This window comes from Petaurus breviceps, unplaced genomic scaffold (genome assembly GCF_028583685.1).
Source record: "Petaurus breviceps papuanus isolate PSGF00001 unplaced genomic scaffold, PetGlider_PUasm1.0 37, whole genome shotgun sequence".
Taxonomy (NCBI): domain Eukaryota; kingdom Metazoa; phylum Chordata; class Mammalia; order Diprotodontia; family Petauridae; genus Petaurus; species Petaurus breviceps.
This window is the reverse complement of record NW_027186296.1, coordinates 77,907,159-77,925,331: the sequence shown is the minus strand read 5'-3', so window position 1 is coordinate 77,925,331 and position 18,173 is coordinate 77,907,159. Positions and strand designations below refer to the sequence as shown.

Here is an 18,173-nt window from a genome sequence, read left to right as displayed (position 1 = left end):
TCTCCATCACCCTCCGGCTCCGGCTCCTGCTCCTCCACCGCCGCCACAGCTTCCCTCCTCCTCTTCCTCCTCCCTCTCCTCCTCCTCTTCCCCCTTCTTCCTTCTTCCCTGCTCCTCTTCCTGTTTCGTTCTCATCCCCCGCCCCAACTTCCGGCTCCGCCTCACTTCGCTGGGAGTACCGCCCCCAGGCCAGGGCCCTCCCAGGCGTGGGGACTCTTAGCCATTCCAACCTTCTGCTTGGGTCCCATACTCTTCCATCATTGATCCCCATGCCTGTCCATCAAAGCGGAACTGCCTATAAGAACAGCCATCTAGAGACCATCGGCCAAAGAAAAGTAGAGACAAGCCGGATTCCTTGGAACGCGACAGGAGCCTCTCCCATCCCCAGAGGGTGGCGGAAGAAGGCAGGAAGAGGCCGGGCTATTGTAAGAGGCGGCCCTATTGGGTGTGGCGGAAGTGATTGATTCCCTCTTCCCCCCCCATATTAGATTAGCATCAAAAACATTTTTAAATTTAAAGTAACTGACCCAGCCATTCTGGAGAGCAATTTGAAACTATGTCCAAAGGGCTATGAAACTGAATACTCTTTGATCCAGCAATACCTCTTCTAGGTCTGTATCCCAAAGAAATCATAAAAAGGGGGAAAAGACCCATATGTACAAAAATATAGCCTCTCTTTGTGGTGGCAAAGAACTGGAAATTGAGGGGAAGCCCATCAATTGGGGAATGGTTGAACAACCTGTGGTGTATGAATGTAATGGAAATAATACTGTGCTACAAAAAAAATATTGTGCTACAAGAAATGGTGAGCAGGCAGACTTCAGAAAAACCTGGAAAAACTTCAGTGAACCGATGCTGAGTGAAGTGAGCAGAACATTGTATCTAATAGCAGCAACATTGTTAATGATCAACTATGATAGCCTTAGCTGTTGTCAGCAGTGCAATGATCTAAGACAATTCCAAAAGACTCATGATGGAAAATGCCATCCACCCCCAGAGAAAGAACAATGGAGTCTGAATAAAGACCACGTGTACTATTTTCACTTTTTTTTGTTTTTTTCTTTCTCATGGTTTTTCCCTTTTGTTCTGATTCTTCTTTCATACCATGACTAATGTGGAAATATGTTTTACATGATTGTACATGTATAACCAATATCAGATTGCTTGCTGACTTAGGGAAGGGGGAGGGAAGGGAGGGAGAAATATTTGGAACTCAAAATCTTACAAAAATTAATGTTGAAAACTATCTTTACATGTAATTAGAAAAAATAAAATACTATTAAGTGCGAAAAAAATTTTAAGTAACTTTAAATTTCCCTTCGTTTTACAAAGAAAATGAAGCCTGAAAAAGGGAGGTGACTTGCCTAAGGTCTCACAGTCATTTAAAATGGCAGAGCCAGTACTAAAATTGAAGGGTCCAGTCCAAGGATCTTTCCACTGCAGGGCATCCTCAAACATGCACAAGAGGGTCAAAGAGAGAATGCTGTTCCTAGATTTGAAAGGGGGTCGAGTTTCCCTCCTCATGGAATCTAAGTTGAAAGGACACCTCAGAAGTCATTTAATCCAACCCTGCTTCTGAAATGTTCCCTTCTATAGCATGTAATAGTTCTAGTTTCTGATTGAGAATGTGAAGTGCAGGGAATTGGCTACTATCTCATTGTCTGGCTGGTTTAATTGTCTGGAATCTCTTAAGCTAAGTTAGAATCCATCTCCATGTAACCTCTGCTTCAGTCCTACTTCTGCCTTTCTAGGTCCATATACAATAATCCCAGTGCCATATTTCCCATGAGCAGTTAGGCCACACAGAATAACAGCTCTGCAGGAACCAAGTTCTGCCCTAGGCTCAGGAATTTCCAGGCAGAGTTCAGCTCTAGAATATCCTGCTCTCCCAAGCTGAAAAAGTACCAAGGGTGCTTCCCAACTTCCAGTTTCTTAGAAATAAATTTACTAGCCCCACAAATAATGCTCTCTGGGAGTAGGGCCCAGCAAGCTGGGGTCTGGCTCATTTCACAACAGGGAGACCCTGTTCTGTCCTGGTGGGGTTAATTAGTCCTCTGAACAAAGGACTAGCTGTAAACATCATTAGGAAGCCAGAAAATAAATAGCCAATTTAGCTAAGCAGTTTGATTTGGCAAACATTTTGCATTAATTGGATTTGGCAGGGATCCCATCCTCTCCCTCTCCCTCTCTCCACCCTCCAGAGGTCTCTTGGAAGGGAGTCTTATCCAGATGATCTAGGATAGGACAAGACAGGGCAAGCATAAAAACAATTTAATAGGTTTAGCCACAACTTTTCTGGGGGAAACTTCCCAGTGTACTACATAATAGTTTATATAATATTTAGAAAATCTGGGTTCAAACCCCAGCTTTGCCACTTGGTAGGTTTTTTGTTTTGCTTTTTTTTTTTTTAAGTAGGTCACTTTACTGCTTGATGCAAGTTTTCTTAACTGTAAAGTCAAGGTAACAACTACCTACTCTGTTAAGGATCAAATGAAATGATGTATATCAAGTGCGATGTAAATTTTATTAAGTCCCAGTTCTTCCAACTACTGGATGAGCTTAAACAAATTATGTTTATGAATCTCAATTTCTTTGTTTGTAAAATGGGAATACCTGCCTTTTTTAATCTAACAAGGCTACAGAGAAACAAATGAGGGCACAACCATGAAAATGCGGTGAAAACTTAAAATCAACATCCCTATGTAAGAGATTTTATCAAAACATCTTGGAAATCACCTTGGGTTGCTAGAGCAAGGAGGGCAGGTCTGTGGCCTCACTCTGGGTGAAGGGAAGTGACCCCCAAGTGAGGTAATTGAACAGAGCTACCCTCACCAGTCTTTGCTCTATAGACATCTGACAAAGACTCCTACTATCTGAATTCTTTGAGGTAAGTCATCTTATCTAAGCTTCATCTATATTTCCATCTGTAAAATGGGGATAATAATGCTAGCCACTAACTACCTCACAGAGTTGTTACAGGATCAAACATTTCATACAATTTATCAAACGTAATTTATACAAAGGACTTTGTAATCATAAATTACAAAAATGTTCAATATTATTATCTCATCTTACCTTTTCACACCATAAATCACAAGAATTAGAGCTGGGGGAGATGTTTGGGGTCATCCAGTCCAATTCACTTATTTTACAAATAGGGCCTAGAGTGGTTATGACTTGCTTAAGGTCACACAGTGAATAGCAAAGCTGGAATTCAAGCCCACCTTTGTCGACTAAAAATACAGTGATCTTTCAGTACATTACAAATTTAACCTCCCACATTTTAGAGATTAGACTGAGACACAAAGAGAAAAATGATTTGTCTGCGTTCTTACAGAAAATACGTGGCCTCCTGGGATTGGAATTAATGTGAAGCAAGGTACTGGCCAGAGCCTGCTATGATGGCTTGAAGCTAGGCCTATCCTTCTATTCCCACCCCTGCTGAAAACCAAACTTTCACTTGGTCAATGCTCCATGCTCTTGGGGAGGTTGGAGGGGAAGGGGAAAAGTGGCTGGCTCCAAGAACCCAACCAAAGCTTTTTCCCTTTACTCTTTCTGATGATGCCAGATGCAAAGGCTCTAGACTTGAAGGATATTACCACACCACCCTGAGAGAATCCATAAACCGATGGAGGACAGAACATGCTAAGAAGAGAGGACTGGATCAATTTTAAAAAGAAATGTTTAAAGCCTTTTTTATTAAAGAGATTTTAAAACATTTTAAAAGATTTATTCAATTCACAGTAAGATCTCAAGAGACAGAAAATGAGACAAAATTCTTGTCTGTGTCAGTCCCAGAGGATTAAGATTTCCAAAACCACACAAGGCATCTCAGTCTTTGGGGACACGAGGGTAGGGAAGGCTGAAAGAGGTCTGGCACTTCAGTGAAGGGTCTTTTTTGTTTGTATCAAAATCATTCTTCCCTTTCCTACTCAGCACCATTTTCTTGGCAGAGGCCTGGGAGGGACAGGACTAGGAAATAGGTTTCAGTTGAGACCTACCCAACTACACTGGCTCTTGGGGAGATCTTTCATTCACAGGTGAAAATTTGATTTTAAAAAATAATAATCAGGTGAGTTTCCATCTCAAACATCAATAATAAAACACACAAGAGATTGCTCACAACTACAATCTAAACAACCAGGCTTCGTAGTTAACCAAAGTCAATGGCCTTGGGCACTACCTATAAACATCCAGTCATGGAATGTCCAGCCTCAGCACCTACATTCCCAGGGGATTTCAGCAAGCAAGGATTTGACAGTCAGAGGTCTGCACAAGATTTGGTCAGACTAGCCCCTGTAGATTTAAGACAAAGTGGCCATCATGGTAGGAAGGGAAAAAATAATATTAATCTGACATTTATGGAATGCTTTAAGCATTTCAAAGCAATAAACCCTATCTCATTTGATCCTCGAAACCCTGTGAGGTAGATACTTTGAGTACTATTAACCTCATTTTAAAGATAGGAATCTGATACCAAGAGAAGATAAATGACTTTCCCAGGGTCACAAAACTACTAAGTGTCAGAGGTGGGGAAAAGGCATCCCTAAGATTTTCAGTGTCTCTGTAGTTATAACTAGGAAGGTTTGGCTTGGAGATTTCTCCACTGCCCCTCTTAAATCAAGTAAATGTCTTTGATCTAGACTGTGACTTGGAATTGCAAAGTACCAGCACCCATTCTCTTGAAAACAACCTTGGGGAACTCCCTTAATCCCCTTGACCCACACCTCAGAAGACTCTTTCTCCACAAGGGACCAGAGGCCCTAGGTATAAAAGCTTGATGATGTGTCTGAGTGACAGGGGGACCATATGGCATGAAGACTGGAGTGGGGTCTGGGGGAACAGAATCCTCACAGTTGGTCACTCAGATTTTCCCTTCTGTCCCTTCACTATTCCATGCTCTCTCCCCTACAGGCTGACCTTAGCAGCCAGCAGTGGGAAGAGTAGGACTTGAGCATAGAGGGAATCTAGTCCACCCCCAAATTCAGTCTGGCTTTTATGCTTTGTTGGGAGTGGGAGGAGAAAGAGGAAGTTCTGAGAGCCTGGGGTAGCCAGGAGATGAAAAGGAGGTGCTTCACAGTCCTTTGTTGAAGTAAACGAAAGATATGAGGTCTCCATGTTTAACTTTGAGGGACTCTTGGAGCTCAGGTTCCAGACGTGAGACTGCCATCTCACTGAGAAAAGAAGGGGATACCTTTAATAATTCAGGTATGAAACAAAGTACTGCTGGGGAGGCAGGGAGAGAAGGACAGGGAAGGGGACAATGCTAACTGTGGACAAAGAAGACTTCTGAAGAATCATCCTGGCCAGTAATTGTTCAGTTGCAAATATGGTGTCATCCACCTTATTTAGTTCAAGTCAAAATAACCAGTGACTGTGTAGTGACAAGGGGCTTCCTGTTATAACCTGGTCCCATGGGAATGAACACTACCTAAGTTGCTCATGTGCTCATGTACCATAGAGATAATTATGCTTCCCAAAGCCAAGAGTTATATGGTTTATCAGTCACACAATATAAAGGAGATAGGATTTTAAGCTGATGGCCCTGTCTGAAGTGACCTCTGGTCATGCATGAGGCATTGTGGTGCAGTGGAAAGAATATGGGATTTGGAGTCAGAGAACCCAGGTTCAAATCTCAGCTCTGCTTATTTGTTACCTGATTGACCCTGGGCAAACCCTTTTGCTTTCCTAAGCCTCTAAATCTATGTTCCTATGATTCCTTTTCCCACCCCCAAGGCATCAAGCAAGAAGGGAGAAGGTTCTAGTCACTAAAACCAAGGGAAAGATGAAGAGTTACCATCTCTGTGGAAAGATGGCACAGGCCACAGGTACCATGAAGACCAGGCTGTAAGAGGAGAGAATGTCCAAAATCACTCCTGACTCCAGCTCACAAGAGTCCAACGACCCTCATGATCAATGCCAAAGTCTTTCCTTCTCTTTCTTCCACTCAAATACCCAGGTATCCACCCCGACACCCAAGTGGAATTTATCACTTTCAAGTTCCTACTAAAGGGCATGTGTACATGGTAAAAGAAGAGAGGATAAGCAAGGAATCACAGCTCATATGAAAGAAAGAACGCATGGATTTAATCTGTTATACAGGGCTTCACTAGCTCAACATGGCTCTGGCTAATAAACCAGTGCCAGGTCATTGCCAACCCCCTCTACCCAGCTCTGCTCAGAGAAGAGCTCTGTGGAAGCCCCTGGAGCTCAAGGGCACTGTGACAGTTAATAGTTGCCACTTATTTCTACAGACAGTTCAGAAAGACCCCTCCAGGTGGGAAACTATTGCTCCCTTTACCCCTGAGGCTACCTCTCCTACCATTTGCTTTCCAAAAAGATTAAATGAGGGTTATGTTACACAACTAAGCAACACAGACACTCCTTCTAATGTGGACTGAGGGTCCCTCCCAGGATGCCTGAGAACACAAGCCAGAGAAAGCAATACTCACAAACCCCCCGCCAGCATCACTTGCAGAGGGGCATGCATGAACTGAATTTTCTGAAAGAAAAACAGACATATAGATGAATGGAGCTACTGTGACTTCCTGTTCAGCTTTCAACAAGGAGACCCAGGTGCCATTTTCCTTGTAGAAATGGAGGGACAGAGAGCCTGTGGGGAGGTGGGGGTTATGAGAAGACTGGAAACCATACCAGGGAAAAAGTTACACAGGTCTGTCTACTGTGAACCTTGCCCTAGGACAGACTGTTGAGGAGAGGGATGAAGTGGTATTAGCTAGAGAAGAATTAGGAGAGTTAGGAATCCTAGGTGCAGGTTTGTTTGGGGTAATGGGTAGGAGGAGGAGGAGAGAGAAACAACAATGTGGTGGCACTGGTAGAGAGTGGATTTAGGAAGGGTCTATGTTCAAATCTTACCTTAGACACTTATTAGCTATGTGACCCTAACCACTTTCAGTCTCTGTTTCCTTATCTGTAAAATAAAGTGGCTGGACTTTATGGTCTCTATAGTTCCTCCTACCTTTAAATCCATGATGCTGTAAATCACTCACCTTCATGAAGGCCAACTTCTCCAACCTTTCCATGAGGATTGGGAGCAAGACTAGAGAGGGAACAGAATTATGAGAGAGAAAGTCAAGAAGGGGATCCCTAAATCTTCCCCAAATTCCCTTCTGAAATCAAACTAGTGAATTAACTATTCCTTTGCCTCCTTTCTTGCAGGCTCAAGGACAAAGTCTCAACAATATATGGGGAAATCGAGAAACTAGTTTGACTGCCACATTCTTTACCCCACCCCCATTTCCAGGTCACATGGAGAAGAAGAGAGTAACTGGGCAAAGTTCTGTATGAGAAAGGTTGAAAGAAGTTCTTAAGAACCTTCAACAACCTAACTGGCATCAGGTTCCACTGCAAAAAAGCTGCCTATTTTCTCTGGATCCAATAAAACCAATATGACAATGTAAAACTTGGGTCCCAACCCCACACCCATTCTCAGTTCCCCCACCCCTCCAAGGGGGTTTGTCCCAGGAAAGGGGAGGCTCTTAAGTTCTTACTCATCCCAGGAGCTGCCATGGTGATTCGGGAAATGACCACCTGGGAGATGCCAATGACTGCAGCTTTCTGAGAACAAGAAGAATAGAGAGAAGGAACCATCAGAGAGCCTAGACCCTAGACCATCCCACACACATGCAGGGATCAAGCACCAGCACAACAGCCCTAACAGAACCAATCTGAAACGTGCAGAGGATAGCTTCACTAGAAGACCACAGATACGTCTTTGTTGTTTTTGCTCTTGCTGTCATTGTTCAGTCAGGCATATTTCAATCATGTCCAACTCTTGATGACTCTATTTGGGATTTTCTTAGCAAAGATACTGGAGTGGTTTGCCATTTCCTTCTCTAGCTCATTTTACAAAAGAGGAAACAGGCAAACAGGGTGAAGTGACTTGCCCAGGGTCACACAGCTAGCAAGTGTCCCAAGACCAGATCTGAACTCAGGAAAATGAATTTCCTTGAGTTCAGGCCTGACATTCTATCTACTGCACCACCTAGCTGCCCATAGCTAAATCTAACACTACCCAAAGGCCAGCTATACCCCCCCATAAAAGGCCCTACGGATGGCCAAGCATGAGAGCAGAAAGAATTAGAGAGGATAAGTCATAAGCAAAGAAAAAAGTCAAAGAAAAGAGGGTATAAATGATTTCCCAAATTCAGGGATCAGCACATACCTAGAATGTGAAAGGATGTCTGGCTCCTCCCCTCCCCCACCTTCATCCCCAACACACAGATGAGTCCAGCTCACCCGTGATCGACCCAACTCCTGAGAGTTCCTGTCAGTCACACTGATGCCATGGATGAGCTCCCTAGAAAGAGATGGACAGTCACTGTCTGCTTTCAATCATCAGAAACCAAAACTACATAGTTCAGTGCCTCTCTTTAATTCAGCTGCCAGAAACCTTGGGACCAAACTACAACTCAAATGACACAGTCTGCTTGATTCAGGTGGCCAATAGTATCTCCTCCATCTACTTCATTCAGATGGCATCTGTTCTGTTCTATCCTTTATTGTCCTTTCTATAGTTTTGATTTGGTCTGTACTCTTGCCTTAGGTCATCTGGGAAGCAGGGTTACACCTTAAACATGCATACAAAGTAGGTAGAACTAACTCTCTCTCTCTCTCTCTCTCTCTCTCTCTCATACACACCCACACATCCCACACACACACCGCCCCCCCACACACACATGGTCAAATCCCTCCCCTTTGTCCAACAATCCAATAACTATTGGCATTGGGAAAACAAAACAAAAACCAGTCCTTCCCCTCAAGGAGCTTGCTTACTACTGGGGGAATAAAACATATAAACTGAAAACTGTATGCATGATGATTTGAGGAGGGACCAAGAAAGGAAGCATGAAGGGGAAGGCTACTCACTGTTGCCTCATCATAGGGATATTTACACAGTTGGCAGCAGCAACAGCAGCAAAGGGTACCCATCGGGCCACCAAGGGTGAGGCTTTCTGTAGGAACAGTGGGAGATGTCAGCCTATGCAAGAAGGGAGGAAGGTCTGAGGGGCTAAAAGCCCCAAGGGTCACATAAAAACAGAGAAGAAAAATTAAGCCCCAGACATTCCTTTTGTCCCCCAGGGAGTTAGCTAAAAGGACCCCTGGACCTCTACCCCAATACCTATCCTCTAGCCCCAGCTGTATCTCATTTGTAGTAACCCCACCAGCATACCCACCCAAGACATTTCCCCAGGACTTTGCTGCCCCCTGGTGGCAGTCCGTGGACCCATGGCATACCTTGGTGTAAGCGTTAAGCCCTAGGGCAGTGGCCAGGGCTGTGGTGGTTGCTGTGAAGTAGGATACAGCTATCTGCCTAGAGGAGGAAAGAGATGCTATGCGTAGGAAATAGGAGTAAGAGGTGAAGGAAGGGAGTGTCCAGCTGGACCCTGAACCTTGAGTCTCCAAAGACATGGAAACCAGGCTATAGAGGAACTTAGCCTTGAGATAGGAGTAAGATGCCAGCCCTCAACATTCTTCTCCACAGGGACGGAGGAAGAGCATTAGGCTAGATATGTTCCAACTGTCCCTGCTGGGACAGACTCTGGGGATCCTCTGTCCCTGGAATCAAGAAGGGAGCTGTGAAGAAACCTCAGCAGCACTGAGCCCCAAGGGCTGGGAGGGAGTCAGTCGCTACCTGACTGATATGGGGCTGGCTGCATTCCGATTGGTGTAGTTGACCAACGCATTGAAGGACTGGTTCACCCACTGCCAGAAAACCACTGCAGGCATTGTTCTGTCAAAGAAAAAAGGTGAAGAGGAGTCAAGCATAGTACCCCATGGGGGGATGAACTGCTAAAGATTAAAATGGAGGATACAGACTTTCTAGAGTGGGGAAAATGGCCTGGAGCCCCTGTCAAGCCCTCCCCACCTGCCCAACCCCAGCCAGTCCCACCTGTAGAATTGGAGCATACAGCCTGTGATGGCCATGCCTCCTGGCACCTGGAATGACATCCTCCCAATCACATTCATCTTTTCCCCAGTGTCTGGGTGGAAGGCTGAGTCGTATAGCTTCTTGGCATATAGCAGCTGTTCCTGGCTGGTGCCTGGGGGTACAGTACCATGCCTGCAACCCTCATCCCCCAAGCCAGGGGAAGAGAAAAGTCAGTCTCCCAGAAAAAATCCCCAACCAGTCTGTTTTCTTTTACCTCCCCAAAGTACACACACCCACATACCCACACCCTAGGCATCTCTAACCATCCAAGATGCCAAATAAACCCAACCCTTGCCACAAGTCTGGGGGCTGCTGGGGACCACTGAATACTCACCGGCTACTTTCAACCATCATTTTGGCCCAATCCAGCGTCTGCTCTGACACAAGAGCTGTACAAGGGTCCGTGATGTTGAAGAAATGCTTCAGTCGTCCCACAAAGGTACCCTGGTCCCATTGAGGAGTGTCAATATTGAAGCTGGGCAAGTCTACCTCCATCTTCCTCTCACACAGAACTGGGAAATGGGGGAATGAAGAGGGCACTGAGGATGTTTCTCAGAAGTGATGACCCAAACATCAATCACTTCCTGCTGCTATGACCTTCCACCCGCACTAACACCCTTACCATGCTGACAATCCACGAAGTTTCTCCTGATCCCCCATTGCCACTCTCAGTCCTGTTCTTGACCATTCTGAATTAGAAACAGAAGACTCAATCTTGGCCCTAAGAAATTCAGTCTAGCTCACAGACAGGAAACAAACTGGACAGCAGTGGACTTCCCTCTCTTGGCTATTCCTAACTTCCCTATTTCTGTCAAAGGTACCACCATATTTCTGGTCACCCAGGTTTACAGAGTCAGGTTTGTATGGTCCCCACAAGCATTTTAACATTGAGACAAGGAATGAGGTACCAGCCCACAACACTCTTCTCACTATCTCAGGGATTTCTCAACTGTACCCCTGCTCCAGTGCAGTAGGGAAAGACTCCAGGGTAGTTCCTGAGGAAAGCATAAAGGGATTCACATCTTCACTTTCCCTCAATCCTCAAGTCTTGTTGATTCTACTTCTTTAACAATCTTACATCTGATTCTTTTTTTTTACTTACACAGCCACTACTCTAATTCAAGCTCTTCTGCTCCCCCAACACCATCTTAGACTATTCCAAGAGCCTCCTAATTAATCTCAAATATCTTTCCTTTCCTTCCTATGCAGTCTTTACACAGATGCTAAATGAGAATCCTAAAAGGACAGCTCTATGTCGCTCCCCGGCTCAATAAACTCCAGTGGTTCCTTATTACCTCCAGGATCAAATAAAAACTCCTGTTTGACATCCAGTGTTTAAACACCTGGCTCCAACCTACCTTTCCAGGCTTATAACACAATACCCTCCTTCATATTTTCTCTCATCCAAACTGGCCTTTTTGTTTAGCTCAAATGATCTCCAGATGGTAGTCTCTCCCCCCCAACCAAAAAATTACCTAGATTATATGCATATTTGCCCCCCAAAAAATACAAGCTCCTTGAGGGCAAGAACTATGTAATTTTCGTCCTTTTCCTGGCACATCAGTCACACAACAGATGTACGAAAATGTTCACTGATTAACTGAATGTACTCTAAATGGTCTAGAAGGCTCTGGAGATCTAGACTATAGGCATTGTAGACTAAGTTCAGAAAAGGGAGACATCAGCATGAGCCACATCAGTCAGGAAAGGTTGCACAAAGCAAAAGGGCCTTAAGTTTGACCTGGAAGAACCAGGATGGTTTGGAGAAAGGGACTGAAAAAGTGACCTAAGAACAACATTCAATCTAATCCAACAAACAGGCAAGGAAGGCACTGGGCTAGGCACTGAGGAGACAAAGACAAAATGAAAAGTAGTCCTTGCCCTCAAGGAGATTATCTTCTGAGTACCTCAAACATGCCTCCCCCTTCAATAATGAACCAAGCCCCTCAATTCCAAGATGATTTCACTACCAGATAGGAACAATGACTGGTCATGTGCCCTGCTGGTCCCCCTTTCCATCTCTTGCTTAGGGATTGTTAATCAAATGAATGTTACCAGTGCTTCTGGGAAGTGTTACAATCTACTGTCCTATAGCTCTAATTCCCCAGAAATTTTTGTGTATATATGTTATACTTAATCTTCTGTGCATGTGTCGTTTCTCCACAACAAAGTGTAAGCATTTAGAGTGTGTGTATGTGTGTGTGTGGTCCCAATGCCTAGCATAGAAGCAGGGCTTAAATATTTGTTGAATTGAATTACATTTACATATATGGAAATGGAAATAAAACAGTCAGACTAGCACAAGCTAGCCATCATTGGTACCTTAATGTACCAACTGCCTGAGACATTTATGTTGCTATCTGAATCTTAAAGGTCTAGTTGACCTTTCATATGTGGGTGTGTTTTGTCTCCTTAACCAGACAGTTGGTACAGTTATGGTAGAGACCCTATATTCCTCTTCTACCTGGTTCATCCATCCAAAAAATAGGCACATCAATACTTCACATTATGGACAGAAACATTATAATAGCTGATATTTATACTGTGCTTTAAAATTTACAAAGTACTTTCCTCACAATAACCCTGTGAGGTAGGCAGTCTAAGTACTATACCCCTTTTACAGATGAGGGAACCGAGGCTCAGAAAATTAAACTGTCTGGCCTAGGATCCTAAAGTCATCAAGTTTACTTTCTGTCTCCAAGTACAGAGCTCTTTTCATTTCTCATGCTGCACGTTATTATTATTACCATTTTATAGATGAGGAGGTAGGTTTAAAGGTTAGATCTAAGGTCATACAGCTAGAAAGTGGCAAAGCTATGACTTCAATAATATCCAGGGATCTTCACCGTACTATATTGCTTCTGTAATTTATTCCTGGGTAATAGAGGCTATCACTGTTTTCCTGTGAATGTGTATGAGAAGCACTCAAAATTTCAACTGGTGGTTAATAGTTAAGTTTTCAACAATTTCCCCAAGTCCGGTTTCCCAGGGTCTAGCGAAAGGAATGCTAGGACTGAAACTCAGCAAATCTGGGCTCTAGTCAAAGTTCTGCCAATGAGTAACTAAGTGATGGAGGACAAGTCAATTCAACAAATATTTACTAAGTGCCTACTAATTGCAAAGCACTTTCCCTCTGAGTTTCTGGTTCTTCATTTGTAAAAACAGAGGGAATCCTGAAGGTCCCTTCCTGATCTGACACTACAATCCCTCATCTTCACTCATCCAGTGTGTTGTGCCAAGAACAAAAGCCCTAGGCATGGGACTGGTGCTCAGGAAAGAACCACCAGCTCAGGTGCTCAGGAACAGGACAGATTCTTGGTCTATAGATCAACCTTTCCAGCTACAGTCTGTAGCAGGGAGTTTATAACTCTCTGTGGCATGGATCCCTTTGGCAGTCTCAAGTCTATGGATCTCTTCTCAGAACATTTTAAAGTGATTGAGAAAAAAATACATAAATTTACCCCCAGAACCCCCAATTATGTGGAAATACAGTTATCAATTTTTTTTTTAAGTTCAGGGATTCACAGTTAAGAAACTACAGTCTAAACGGAGCATAGTTGCCTTTGAAAATAGTGTCTTCCTAGTCTCATTTTGGGAATGGATTTGGGCCCTGGGAGAGGTAACCCCTGACTCTCTGACCTTTCACTTCTAGACTAGATCAGTGAAGGGGATAGCCAGAAGTTTATGTTCCCTCCTTAGATCCTACTACCACAAAGCTGTGACCTAAAGCAAGATCACTAATCTCTTGAAGCTCCTCTCTACCTCCTCTCAGTTAAGGGATGGAAAAACTAAGGGAGACAGATGTGGATGGCCAAATGTCCATGGGACTGATTCAAGGATCACAGGGCCACAGGGTTTGTTTAACCCAGGCCAGACCATCTAGGGTAGAACATTTAATACTGCCATTAAGCTGTTAGAATCTAGAATCTATCCAACCCTTAGGCACTGAAAATCACTAGCAAGATCTCATTCTCCCAAAATTCCACCAACCACAGAGATTGTTGACAAAAATAACACACCCTCCCAGGCAGTAGTCAACTCTAATTCGACTCCCTTCCCAAGCTATTTGTACAAAAATATTTAGAGTAGCTCTTTTTGTTGTGGCAAAGAACTGAAAATTGAGGGGATGACCATCAATTGGGGAATGGCTGAACAAGCTTATGATTGTGATGGAATACTATTGTGCAGCTAGATGGCATAATGGGCAGAGTGGTGGGCCTGGAGTCAGGAAGGTTCATCTTCCTGGGTTCAAATTAGGCCTCACTTATTAGCTGTGTGATCCTTGCCTCAGTTTCTTCATCTCTAAAATGAGCTGAAGAAGGAAATGACAAACCACTCTATATCTTTGCCAAAAAAAACCCAAATGAGGTTTTGAAGAGTCAGACATGACTGAAACAACTGAACAACAAATATTGTGCTACAAGAAATGACAAGCAGGATAATTTGAGAAAAGCCTGGGAAAACTTATATGAAATGGTATAAAGGGAAGTGAGCAGAACTAGGAGAACATTGTACATAGTAACAACAATATTGTAATGATGATCAATTGCAAAAGACTCATGAAAAATGCTATTCTTTTTATTTATTTACTTTCTTAGCTTTTTGGAGGGGGAAAGCAGGGCAATTGGGGTTAAGTGACTTGCCCAAGGTCACACAGCTAGTTTTGTGTTAAGTGTCTGAGGCTAGATTTGAACTCAGGTCCTCCTGACTACAGGGCCAGTGCTCTATTCACTGCACCACCTAGCTGCCCCTGAAAAACGCTATTCTACCTCCAGAATGAGAACTGATGAACTCTAAATACATATTGAAGTATAATTTCTTAATCTTTAAAATTTTTCCTCCTTTTTTGCAACATTGCTAATACAGAAATATATTTCACATGATTTCACACATATAATTGATATATTGCTTACCTTCTCAATGGGTGGGGAAGAGACTTAGAGAGATACAGAGAATTAGGAACTCTAAATTTTCTAAAATTACATGTTAAAATAAATAAATAAAGTTTTAAAGAAGGGAGCTGAAAAAGAACTGTTGTATACAAAAAAAATGGATAAACTTCAGTTCTGAGGAAACATAGTTTCTCAGATAAAATGTGAAAAAATACAGACAATTAAAAGACCAAGATAGAGGACTGCCCCTCAGATGAGTGTATGGGAGGACTTGCTGAGTGCAAAGACATAACTGAGGTAATGATGGCTGCAAAGCATTGTCTTCCTTCATCTCATTTATATGTAACTGTTTTTAGAATATGAGAGATTATAACTGAAAAAGTGTCGAATCAGTAACAATTTGAAGTATGACAAGATTAAATAAGGACTATTGGCTTTATAACTGCCAGAAAAGTGAAATTAATAAGTTTTATCTCATAAGGGAAAAAAGAGTGACTGACCACTAGTAGTCTATGATTTTAGACATTAAGAGTAGTAAAAAAAAAAAAACCTGTGAAGAAGCCAAGGAGAAAGCTTCTCTTTGTTCTTGGAAGAAAGCCATTGCTTTGTGGAATTGTCTGAAGAAAATGCTGGAGAAGTTGCTGGAAAGCTCACTGGAAGAAAGTTGAATTCCTCTATGTACTTTTCAAGTTAAATAATTTGCCATCAGTGTGATAGCTGACCTTGATGCAATGTTTGTCCTCAATAAAGGTATATGACAACATTGCTGAAAACCTCATCCTAAAAAGCATGTAAGCAAGCACACAGCTTTGTTTCACTCTACTAGTGATGGGGAAAACTCAAGAGCATCATCCATTATCCAGAACCTGGGCAAGCATGCCGTCATGAAACTGATGTACAATACTGATGGACTTCTCCAGGCAACTAAATTTTTACATAATTTTTCATAAGCCCTCATGACTGACAGTATCAAAGGCCTTGGTCAGATCAATGAATATTCTGTTCTGCTCCTCGCATTTCTCCTTAAGTTGTCAGGCAGCAAACAATCATACTGGCCAGTCCTTGGCCCTTTCTGAAACCACATTGGCTCTCTAGTAGATGACCATCTTCCAGAAGAAGGATCATAATCCTTTCTAGAGCTAAATTGCCAAGCATTCAAACTCTACTGAAGAGAGTGCAACTCTGATGAGCCAGCCATATGGTTCAAATGCCAAAGGTAAATCTGCTTGAAAAACTATTTTACAGAGAACTCAGACAAGGAAAGTGCTCACATGATGGTCAGAAAGATCAATACAAGAACACTCTCAAGGTCTCTCTGAAGAACTTTGGAATCAATTGCTTGACATGGGAGACACTGCCAAAAGACCACCTAGTCTGGCATGCCCATGTCAAAGAAGGCACTGTATCCTATGAGTGAAGCAGAATTTCAGTAGCTCAAAAGAAATGTGAGATGCATATTTAGAGATATCTCCACCCCAAATGTTCATATGACCTATTTGTGCCTGACCTGCGGTAGAGCCTTCCAAGCTCAAATTGGTCTGATCAGCACAGTCAGATACACTGTATCTTGACTCCAACACAGTGATATCATTTTGGTCTTCTTCAAGAAGGAAGGACAATAACCAAGTTGAGAAAGGGAGAACCTCTCTGAGGTATACCTGGCTGCTCTCTATTGCCCTCTCTTATTTATGGGGGAGAAAGAGAAGCTTGAAGTTGATTGGACAAAATAGAATCCTACTGTGTGAAGAGCTACCTGGGACTGTCTGCATTGCAAATGAGAACCAAAATGAGTTTTGCTGTGCTTTGCTGTAAGAAATGACAAAGTGGTGATTAGACAAAGTAGAATCCTGTCGAATGAAGAGCTGGCTAGGCTTATTTGTCTACAGATCCCAAAGAGCCAACCTGATGAGCTTTGCAGCTCTCTGGTTGAAGGGAAGGACATGTCACTAGATTCACTAAAGAAAGTGTTATACTTTCTCAGACTTCGGTTGAAAATGACTGAGTTAAAAGAATTTGTACAATAGTACTTCATCAGCTTAAGGGCAAAAGGGAAGCTGATATGCCCAGGAGGAGGGTGGTAAGGACTAAAATCAAAACAGCAGAGAAGTAGCTTCATGTGATACAGGTAATTCCTAATGGGACCAAGGACATCAGAACCTGAAGACAAGAATTATAAGTTGTCTCCAACCACATGGGTTTTCCCACTCATGTGTCTCCCTCCTTTTCCTATAGATCCTTCTATTCCATGACAGAAAAGGATTCACTGAATGTTTTCTCATTTTATGTACAAGTAAAACCAATCCACCAGATGGACTGTGTGATACTCAGAGGTTTGGTCACTGGAAGCTAGCCTTGGTGGAGTGGGGGATCCACAGGCAAGCAGTTCAAGCAGGCTGCTTCAAGACTGGGTAGGAGGCCCCAGTGTGCTGGGGCTGGGAGTGGAGGGCAAGCAGTTATTCACAAGCTTGTAGTTCATTTTAAACTCTACAAAGGACAAGGGGCATAGCCATGGACTCTACACTTCTTGAGGAAGTTCTCATACCACTTTGACTGGATTTGAAGAGCTTGCTAGAGATGAGACTGGCTCTTTTTGTACAACTCTGACTGGAGAGGAGAGGTAGGGAAAGACACTGTCTACATTTAGCACCCTGTTCTAATGGCAGGTAAATTACATTAATAATAGGATTTTTCTACTGTATTTAACTATTAGAGGGAAAGCACGCTGTTGTAAAAAAAATCGACTAATTTTTGCTAAAAAATTTTAAAAGGGAAATTTTCTATGTATCCACTCTTCACCACAAGCATGGAGGTGTCTTAGTGGAAGACTGAGACTCAGGTTTAGGGGTAGACTATAGTTTGATTATTCTCGCATTTACCTTGTACTGAGTAAAATGGCTTTTATAATTATTCTTGCTTTTGCTTTATCATTAAATATATATTTTATATCTAAGAATCAATATTGTAATACAAACTGATTTCCTATAAACAGGAGGCACAACAATGGGGGCTCAGGAGCTACAGTGGTTAGTAGGAGGGCTACAGCAGCTCACAAAAGGTGATTCCTCAGACCCTGAGGGAGTTTTTGAGTCAAACCTGCAACACCTCACTCTCTGAGAATCTCAGACCTGTCTGTGTGAGGACCAGTTGGAGTGAACAAGCCATTCCAAGGAAAGATAATGGAGCATTGCCAAGGCCAGGTTCTACACTTATGCACATAATGTAGATCCCATTAGAATGTAAGCTCCTTGAAATCAGTTATTGTTTCATTCTTTATAACTGTATTCCTATTACCTAGTGTAATGCGAATTTAAATTTTAAAGATCTTCCCT

The 18,173-nt window shown here is 42.9% G+C and overlaps 1 protein-coding gene across 4 annotated transcripts in view; it reads right to left on the bottom strand.

Moving 5' to 3' along the window:
* SFXN2 (sideroflexin 2) overlaps positions 1–18,173 on the bottom strand; it is a 92,100-nt gene that overhangs the window by 70,334 nt on the left and 3,593 nt on the right. The window contains exons 2-12 of one of the 4 annotated variants that reach the window (XM_069098852.1): positions 10,287–10,464; positions 9,914–10,084; positions 9,656–9,754; positions 9,259–9,334; positions 8,890–8,975; positions 8,260–8,320; positions 7,512–7,578; positions 7,011–7,060; positions 6,453–6,502; positions 5,798–5,845; positions 3,669–5,174 (exon numbers count right to left, since the gene is read on the bottom strand). In XM_069098852.1, the coding sequence (XP_068954953.1) occupies positions 5,075–5,174; positions 5,798–5,845; positions 6,453–6,502; positions 7,011–7,060; positions 7,512–7,578; positions 8,260–8,320; positions 8,890–8,975; positions 9,259–9,334; positions 9,656–9,754; positions 9,914–10,084; positions 10,287–10,447 (969 nt within the window). In that variant the 5' untranslated portion in view covers positions 10,448–10,464 and the 3' untranslated portion in view covers positions 3,669–5,074. Of the gene's footprint in view, positions 1–47; positions 159–3,668; positions 5,175–5,797; positions 5,846–6,452; positions 6,503–7,010; positions 7,061–7,511; positions 7,579–8,259; positions 8,321–8,889; positions 8,976–9,258; positions 9,335–9,655; positions 9,755–9,913; positions 10,085–10,286; positions 10,465–18,173 lie in introns of those variants that run through there. The other 3 variants (XM_069098848.1, XM_069098849.1, XM_069098850.1) reach the window with 3 other exon arrangements.